Genomic DNA, 9,792 nt, shown 5'->3' with positions numbered 1-9,792 from the left:
TGGAAGGCCAAAAACCAAATAATTAGAGAAAAATGTCAAAATAGAAGTATTAAAGTTAAGTAGTTTTTCCTTGTTTAAAAGAGACGTCACATCATCTCTTCTAATACCACATAAGAAGGCGTACGTAGCATTAAGCATAATTCGCAAGGCAAATGAGCAATATTTTAGTTTGTAAACCGGCTTTTTAAATGTCGTGCTTTGGTAGTTGTGTAATTGCTAAGGGGATGCTAAGGCTATGATAGCGATAATGAAATTTCAAATATGTCGATTTATATGTCAATAGACATAACCATTTTTGGCATAAGTAGAGACCTGAAAATAATCCTCAAGGAGATATCACAAAAGATGAGGCCTCCAACCATTTGAATGCAAATAAATTATACCATAATATACTTTATTCTGGACCTCAAAACTGGTAGTATATCTAATCTTTGTTACAGAATATAAAAATTCTTTTTTCATGGACTGTATAAAGAAACTTACTAAGCGAAAACTACCTTTTCATCCATTTAGGCAGGGATAAGTTTATAAACATAACACAAGCAGAAAAATTGTTTCCCAAAATCGAACAGAGAATTAGAGAGAAATATGACAAAAATGGTTCCATAGTTTCCGTAGTAGCTTCAAAATAGTTCCTTATTTGCAACAAATAACTACTTTTGGTCCTTTAAATTTGCAAAAAATAAACACATCAGATATTTACAAAACTCTATTTAATCGGAATTGTGAAAATAAAAAAACATTTGACGAAAACTCATATTTTGTAGTATATGTTATTTTTGGTCTTTTTTATAAGAGTCTGGTGCAACTTTTTAACGTCCAATTACTGTTATTTCTTGTTTATTCTTTGAGTTTGGTGTAATTTTTTAAGTTGCGGTCCTTGAAATTTTGGTGTTTTTGGTTAAATTCTTGTTTTCACGGTCCCGATTAAATTTAACGGTCAGAGTTTCATCAAAAATTCCTATTTATTGACAAATTTAAAAGACTAAAAACCAACTTAATTAATACTTTCAAAATGACTAATTTAACCCTACTACCAAAAATAATAGAGATCTTCCATCCTTCTAACACCATTTGTTAACTAAAAATTGAATTACTCGCCGGAATCAATGGCATCTCCGGCGATCCAACGCCTCTCAACTTTTAAAGACCGTTCTACCCCTACCGGAACCCTAACTCCGACCACCGCCACCTCACTAGATTCCTTCACATCCGATCCAATTTTCTCTTCATTCCTAACCTCAGATTTCGACTCCACGCGCTTCTCATCCCACGCGCTCTCTTCCGGTTCCGCCGCATCACGCATCGAGAAACTACAAGAAGGTCTCAATCTCCTCAACACACAGCTCCGTACTGAAGTACTTACACGTCATCATGATTTACTCAATCAACTCACTTCCTTACGCGCTGCTGAACACGCGCTCTCCACGCTCCGTTCTTCTGTTACTTCACTTCAATCCTCACTTAAACGTACCCGAACCGAACTATCCGATCCGCATCAAGTAATTTACGTAAATACCCTTAGGTTAAACAATTTACATTCCACAATTGAGTTGCTTCAGAGTACAATTAGGGTTATTCGTTTATCGAAAAAGTTACGTGATTTAATGGGGTCGGGTCAGGACAACCCGGAAAAAGAATCGAAATTGGATCTTTCGAAAGCTGCACAGTTGCATTTTGAGATATTGTCTGTTTATAATGAGTATAATTTAGTTGGGATTGATGTGGTTGATTTGGAGCTAAAATGGGTTCTTGAAATCGGAGGGAAATTGCGTTTCGAAGGGATGAAAGTGTTGGAGAGAGGACTTGAGGGTTTGAATCAAGCTGAAGTTGGTGCTGGATTACAAGTTTTTTATAATATGGGTGAGTTGAGAGGAACTGTTGATGGATTGGTTAGTAAGTATAAAGGAATGGGAGTTAAGAGTGTAACGAACGCGTTGGATATGAAGGCGATATCGGTTGGTGGTGGTGGTGGTGGGTTTGGTGGGGGGCCGGGTGGGGTGCAGAGAAGTGGGACCCCGCAATTTGGAGGGAGTGGGAAAGCGAAGGACGCGTTGTGGGGAAGGATGAATGGGTGTATGGATCAGTTGCATTCGATTGTTGTTGCTGTTTGGCATTTACAGAGAGTTTTGTCGAAGAAAAGAGATCCGTTTACTCATGTTTTGTTGCTCGATGAAGTCATGCAGGTGTGTGTGTGTGTGAATGTATTTAGTTTCGAGTTGATATATGAATGTTTTGATGGAGTTATATTATATAATGCCTTTGTTATTATGAGTTATTTGTGAGTCTAAAATGTCATGATTGCTTTGAGCTTGTTATCTGTTGTCCTGTGTTGGAAACTTAGTATTGGTAAACCTGCATAATAAGAGGTCGTTTGGTTGCTAGTTAGCCGTTAGAGTTATGCTGGTATTAGTAATCTAGAGATTAGTGATTCATGTATTCGTTATTTAACCTTCTATCCTGCATAAAATAATACATTTCTATTGGATATGAATTGTTTTGAAGAAGTGATATTATGTGATGCCTCTCTTATTATGGGTTTATTGTAGTCTAAAAAGTTGTGATTGCATTGAGTATTGGAAACTTAGGGTTCGTTTGGTTCGAAGACAAGTTATGCTGGGATTAGTAATGCTTGCATTGTTTCTTATCAGCTGTCTTGAAGAAGTTATATTATATGGTGCTTTTCTTATTGTGAGTTATTTGTAGTAGAAAATGTCATGATTGCATTGAGCTTGAATCTGTTGCCCTATGTTGGAAACCTAGTATTGGTAAAACTGCACATTAAAGGGTTCGTTTGGTTGCTTGTTAGAGTTATGCAGGTATTAGTTATACGGATGCAGTCATTCATGTATTAATTACTTAAGTTTCTTTCCTGCATAAAATAATACATTTACGCATGTTTTGCTGCTTGATGAGGTCATGCAGGTGTGAATGTATTTGAAGAAGTTATATTATATGATGCCTTTGTTATTTTTAGTTATTTGTAGTATAAAATGTTATGATTGCATTGCTCCGTGTTGGAAACTTAGACAAAATCATAGGAAGTACTGATAGACTGTCTTTACTACTGTGCATTATGTATTGTGTTTTGATGATGTGGATATCCTTTTGTCGTGATCCTGATCCTGTGTTTTGGGGTGAGTAATGTGCCAATTAAAAGGAAAAAAAAGTCGTCAACATTAGGTTTATTAGGAGGTTGAAATGGTTTTCTGCTGCCAAAGTTACAGTATGATGAGTAGCTTGTAGCATGGTAGCTATTACGTATTAAGGAATGGTTGAATCTGATAGCAAGTAAAGGGATAGTTTCTTCTTTTGGCTAACCCCAGGGAGTGCTTTCCCGAAGTTTCATGACCCATCGTAGCATTGACCTTCAATCTGGTGCCCCTTTTTGGAAACTTAGGTTTAGTAAAACTTGAGTATAACTTTATACCTTTCTACGACAAACGAGGACCAAATTTTAGCGATTTTAAAGGGAGATTAGCTATGTCCTTTGTTTTGCTGTGCATACTCAGAGTCAGCACTAACTGAGTGATTTTCTTTTTATGATTTTGTTTTAATACCTTTAACCAATTTTAGAATTTCTTTTGAAGAGGTAAGTATTATAAATGTAAAATAATCAGCACAAAGAGAGTGCTGCCATTACATCCAAAAGAGAGAAGGATAAAAAGACAATCCAATGGTGTGGCATATTGCTGAAAAAACAGCTTTTCATGTTTGTTTTTTCATTCTCATAAATTGATTTGTTGATTTTTTCCCTGTGGTTGTTTACATTGCTACATTTTTATCAGGAAGGTGATCCGATTTTGACAGATCGCGTTTGGGAGGCATTGGTTAAGTCTTTTGCTAACCAAATGAAGTCCACTTTCACCACATCAAGCTTTGTTAAGGAGATATTCACTATCGGGTATCCAAAACTCTTCTCTATGTTAGAAAACCTGCTTGAAAGAATTTCACGTGATACAGATGTCAAAGGAGTTCCACCAGCTCTCAGTCCAGAAGCAAAGGACCAAATGTTATCTTCCATTGATATATTCCAGACTGCTTTCCTAACCCTCTGTCTGAGTCGTCTTTCGGAACTTGTTAATACTGTGTTTCCAGTGTCTAGTCGTGGAAGTGTTCCCTCAAAAGAACATATCTCAAGGATTATATCACGAATTCAAGAAGAAATAGAAGCCGTCCAAATGGATGCCCGGTTAACTCTTCTTGTCTTGCGTGAGATCAACAAAGTTCTGCTTCTGCTTTCAGAAAGAACAGAATACCAGGTACCTTTTTTCTCAAAATTTGTATGGCAGAACGTTCTTTGAACTTTGAAGAAAACACTGTGTGTATAATTAAGAAGCAAAATTGTATATCATGAGCTTACTTCCTATCTTTCTTCATGATTTTTATGTGATATTTGCAATTTGAGGTATGTTGAACATTTAAAGGAGCCATTTTACGCTTGAATAATACATTTCATTTTGTTTGTCGAGTGGTTGTGAGGTAGAATTGCCAGTTCGGTCATGAAGAACGTAGAGATAGGTCTGCATTTCCAGAAATTTAGAATCAAGTTCATTCATACATCAACTAGAAAGCGCTGCAATCAGGGGAAAGGCACAGGTGTTAATTTTAGACCTGGGATCGGGAGCTCCTCTATTTAGCATGCTGATACAGGAGTATAGAGTAAGACCAGTATATTTTAGCCAAGCTGAACCAAAAAAAAAAAAGAGTTTGCTGCTCGTTATACGAAAAGAAAAAGATAGACAAAGGATACATTTATGCAAGTTCCTACTAAGTACTGCAGATCATTTTCCACGAACCTAGGAAGAATCTTTTAATTTTTGATCAAGAAAAAAAGAATTTATGACGCATCCATTGGTTGCAATATTATGGCGCCAGGTTGACTTCTACAAAAAACTTGAAGAGCCAACAAAATCAAAAACTTGAACCCCCTCCTATCAGATTGTCTTGCCTAAGGCTAGCTTCATTTATCAATATCCATCTAAAGCAAGTCAATTTATTAGGAATGTTAGTTCTCCATATCAACTTCCATGATCATCTTTCAGTCATATTACCAGTTCTCACCAATGCTTCATATCCTGTGTTGTCTTTGAACACTAATGTGAATTACCCATCTTATTTTGTCATCTCTTTGAGAATTGATATTAGCTTGCTGTTTATAAAAAAGCTTGTTCATTAGGGCCATTAGAGATTCCAACTCCCAGTCTTGACAATTATTCCTAAGTTGTATGTCCCAATAATTATTATCTCTATGTTCTCCATGGTGGCATTTGGTAATGAGTCAGTCTGAGAGATACTTGGAAATTCCTCTCTAAGGGTATTATACCAGTCCAAGGTCTTGCCACATTCTGTTTTTTAAACATTGCCCACCTCAAACCTGATATGGTTGCTGAATATTCCCCACAGTTAGCATATATGTTTCCACGGCCCTATACCGTGTTGAAAGAAGATACCTTAGTTCTCCATTGAGTTAATGTTTCATGCTTGGCATTTATAACCTTCCTCTAGAAAGCCGCATTTTCACTATTGTATCTCCAGTTTGGCCATGTTTATGGATATTTACTTGATTAAAAAAAAAAAATTACTGTGAGTCTGCCTCCAAGATAGAGGAGTAGCTTCTTCCAAGTAGTCAACCTCCTCTCAAATCTTTCTATAACCCCTTGCCAAACATTTGTTGCTTTAAATTTCTACCTCAAATAAAAGAATCTTGAATAATTTGTTCTATCCTGCTAAAATTTTCATGAACCAAACATTAAAAAATAAGATACTTATCAAAACAAAAAAATAAAAGAAAAAAGAAATGAAGTTTATTCAAGGACTTACACAACTACCCAATTTGAATCAGTGTTATCAAAAGCGAAAAGCGTAAAAAAGCTCTAAGGTTAGCTGGAGCTTTAAGCCAAAGCGCAAATAAAGCGTGGGCTTTAATAAAAAAAGGCGCAATGGTGCAAATATACAAATATATATATGTATAGTCCAAGACTAATAATAATAAGCACGAGTAACAAATATATGGACAAAGAAATTGTAAAAACATTACGATAAAGTGAAATATCAGTTGTTCAGTGTCATCTCTTCAAGAGAGTCTCATTGGCAAGGAAAAGTATGCCTTAGAGACTTGATGACGACACTGAAGCGCACATAAAGCGAGGCGAAGCGCTCAACATTTTTTGAGCCTCGCTTCAAGGCTTTGATAGCACTGATTTGAATTAGTTTAGACTACCATTTTTTGATCTGATAGCTTTCTCCTCGACTTAAATTGGATGAAATTACGACTCAAAAAAAATGGAAAATAATAATTTTTGCGTTGCGGACTATTAGTTCTCAATGTTCATAATTATGATGTGAAGGGGAAATGTAATTTTGTATAGTGATGCTTTGAAAGGAATAGTTGAAGTTCTTGAAACTGGAAAAATTACATAAAAGAAACTGATTGCTAACCGATAATTACGCCACCCCAAACACAAAAGGCAAAAGCGTAAGATTTAAAATATGCATACACGGACCAAGAAACTTTTACACTTTTGTTTTGTTTATTTTTCTTCTTTCCATCTTGTTCTTGCTCTTTCTCGACCTATTCTGCATTTTAATAAAACTGTTTTTTGAGGTTCTACATTTTCTCTTTAGAGTCTTTTGACTCAACTCCAATTCACCTAAAAAGGAAGTGTTGTAAGATTAACAGAGGAAACGTCTAATTTTGAGTAGATTATCTTTGTACGCTACTGGTACTCTAAGCTTGATGGCTGGAATGAGTAGAATTCCTGCTATTACTATAACTAGAAATGCTTGGTATTCTTTTGAGTTTGTTACACTGAAATTCTGTACCAACTGTTAAATACCACCTCTGGTTGTTTTCTTCTTCTTTTCGGGGGGGGGGGGGGAAGGTGGAAGTTTGCTCTGGTGATATCAATGATGTTTCCCATCCCCGATCAATTGGTTTTTGAGAATTATTATGTTATCATTGGAGTAATTGGATAAATGGATTAACTTAGATAAATGAATTTAGGCTCTGGATGCAAACTTTACTCGAATTTCATAGATTTACTTTGTCTACAGATATCTGCAGGGCCTGAGTCACGGCAAATAACAGGTCCTGCAACTCCAGCACAGGTGAAGAACTTTGCATTATGCCAGCATCTGCAAGAAATCCATACCCGCATATCATCTATGGTGTCAGGATTACCAGCTATTGCAACCGATATTCTGTCTCCTTCACTGGGAGCTATCTATGGGGTTGCAGGTGATTCAGTAACACCACTATTCCAATCAATGCTTGATCGACTCGAGTCATGCATCTTGCAAATTCATGATCAAAATTTCGGTAGTCTCGGTATGGATGCTGCTATGGACAATAATGCATCGCCTTATATGGAAGAGTTGCAGAAGAGTATTCTCCATTTCCGTAGCGAATTCCTGTCCAGGCTGTTGCCTTCTTCGTCAAGTAGCATTACTAGAGGTATGGGTGTCAAATGGGCAGGTTGGCTTTAATTTGGGCAGGTGAAAGTGGGCTGAGTTAAGCCCAAAAGTTACTTGGGCTGAAACGGGTTTGGCTAAAATGGGCTAAAAAGCAGGTCATAACCCGATCCGCCCAATTCTTACTAAGCACCCGTTTGGCCATCAAAATTATTCATTTTTTTCCGGAATAATTTTTCACTTTATTTGAAAATCATTGTTTGGCCATGAAAATTCCTAAATTCAACTTGAACTTGTATTTCAAATATAAGTTGTTTTCAACTCATTTTTCACTTTTGAAGTTGTATTTCAAATATAAGTTGTCTTCAACTCATTTTTCACTTTTGAAGTTGTATTTAAGTACATTCAAACATGAACATTATTCCAAATATTCTTTGCTAAAAGTATAACCAAAACACAACTCCATATGCAACTCCAAATCTGTAAATTCCAAATAAACTGAAAAATATTTGGAACCTATGGCTAAACGCCTACTTAGTTTCTTTGTTTGTTCTTTTTTTAAGCACCTAATAAAACTATTTTTTTCTTTATTATGGCTATATATAGCATATCAAGTAAAAAAATGTTATTTTGATAAGGTTTGTATGGGTCAATTTGGGTTACACCCATTTTTTAGATGGACGGAAATGAGTTGGGTTAAAATGGGCTGAGCTAATATATGTCCCGCCCAAACTTGAGTGGGTTGGGCGGGTCATTTTTTCATGGGCTAATTTTGTTACCCCTAACTACAGGTTCAGAAACTATTTGTACTAGACTCGTGAGGAGCATGGCGTCTAGAGTTTTGATATTTTTCATCAGGCATGCTTCACTTGTTAGACCTCTCTCGGAATCAGGCAAGTTGAGATTGGCCAGGGACATGGCTGAGCTGGAATTAGCGGTTGGCCAAAACTTGTTTCCAGTAGAACAGCTCGGTGCACCATATCGAGCACTTAGAGCATTTCGTCCTGTTATATTCCTTGAAACATCTCAACTTGCATCATCACCTCTTCGTCAAGATTTACCACCAAGTGTTATACTGCACCATCTTTACTCACGCGGGCCCGAAGAACTTCAATCACCTTTGCAAAGGAATAGACTTACTCCGATGCAGTATTCACTATGGATGGATTCACAAGGGGAGGACCAGATATGGAAAGGGATTAAAGCTACTCTGGACGATTATGCTGCTAAGGTACGGTCAAGAGGGGATAAGGAATTTAGTCCTGTCTATCCTTTGATGCTAGAAATCGGTTCCTCTTTATCTGGGAATCGTTAACAGGAACATTGAGAAAATGCACAGCTTGAATATTCTTTTCTTGGTATACACCTTTCGTTGGAATTTTGTTTGAATAATGTTGTTACAGATGAACTTACAGAAAGACCATTTATTATGTTTCATTTCCCTTAGCCATGCTTTTAATATTTTACTTTAGTCCATTGTAATCTTTATTTTCACTTTTGTAGTATTGCCCTGATAGTAGTGCACAGATTCAAAGAGATGGATTGTAGTAGTTCAATGCCTCAGTTTGGTCAAACATGAAGAATGTTGTATTGAACCTTTTGTCCATCTTAATGTTTTGAGATGCTCTTACTTTGTCTTCCTGCTCATTGGTCAATAGTCATATAATGACACTTGGTTTTAAAATTTTGGTTTTTCCCTTGGATCGTGTAATTTCTCTGTTTCTGTATTTCTGGAGTATGTGGTCGATATTTTTGCCATTTTACCAAATGTTGCTTAGATTTCGAGTGGTTATTGAAACGATCCCTCGTTGACACCGAAGAGAACTTGCGTTCGCTGTTTACACGAAACTAATGAATGCAAGATACCTGGTTCAGCACAAACTTTTTATCTCTTAACCATTTAACTTCAGGATAAATGACAAATATATTGAACACTTTTTTGCGTGCCTTCGCTGTTCTTCTATGTGACCCAAACATTATTGTTTTATATTAAATTTACCTTTTCTACTGAAAACTATAGAAATAGACTAACATCTACATTTAACTGGCAAATAATACTTTAAAAAGAAACTACCAGTCCATGTAACTACAATTCAAGGAATATTCTTGATAAATTACTGCTTAAGAGTAGACTGGACTCTAATTTTCATACCTTAGTGTAGAATGAAACACTTTGTCGGCATCTTTTATTAATGTCCAATCACCAATCTTCTTTTGTTAATGAAATATGCATCTTAGTTTCTTTCAAGAGCCTTCAAATTTTTTCATATTAATACCTCTTAGGATCCCTTCGATAGGAGCAAAGAAAGTGAAAGCCAAAATAGTTACCTATTTCTTAGTTCTAGGCAAGAAACATGGGAAAAAGAGCCACAAGTCAAG

General features: G+C 36.2%; 1 protein-coding gene across 1 annotated transcript; it reads left to right on the top strand.

The window, feature by feature from the left end:
* Nucleotides 1–1,094: 1,094 nt before the first annotated feature.
* On the top strand, nucleotides 1,095–9,048 carry LOC132053298 (conserved oligomeric Golgi complex subunit 5; the record flags this gene model as incomplete). The annotated part of the gene is made up of 4 exons (XM_059445261.1): nucleotides 1,095–2,186; nucleotides 3,789–4,262; nucleotides 7,057–7,456; nucleotides 8,205–9,048. Coding segments are annotated over 4 exons (2,490 nt in total), but the record flags the coding sequence as incomplete, so codon positions are not given.
* Nucleotides 9,049–9,792: the final 744 nt, after the last annotated feature.

The sequence above is a fragment of the Lycium ferocissimum genome, chromosome 4 (genome assembly GCF_029784015.1).
Source record: "Lycium ferocissimum isolate CSIRO_LF1 chromosome 4, AGI_CSIRO_Lferr_CH_V1, whole genome shotgun sequence".
Taxonomy (NCBI): Eukaryota; Viridiplantae; Streptophyta; class Magnoliopsida; order Solanales; family Solanaceae; genus Lycium; species Lycium ferocissimum.
This window is presented reverse-complemented; position numbering and strand designations above follow the sequence as displayed.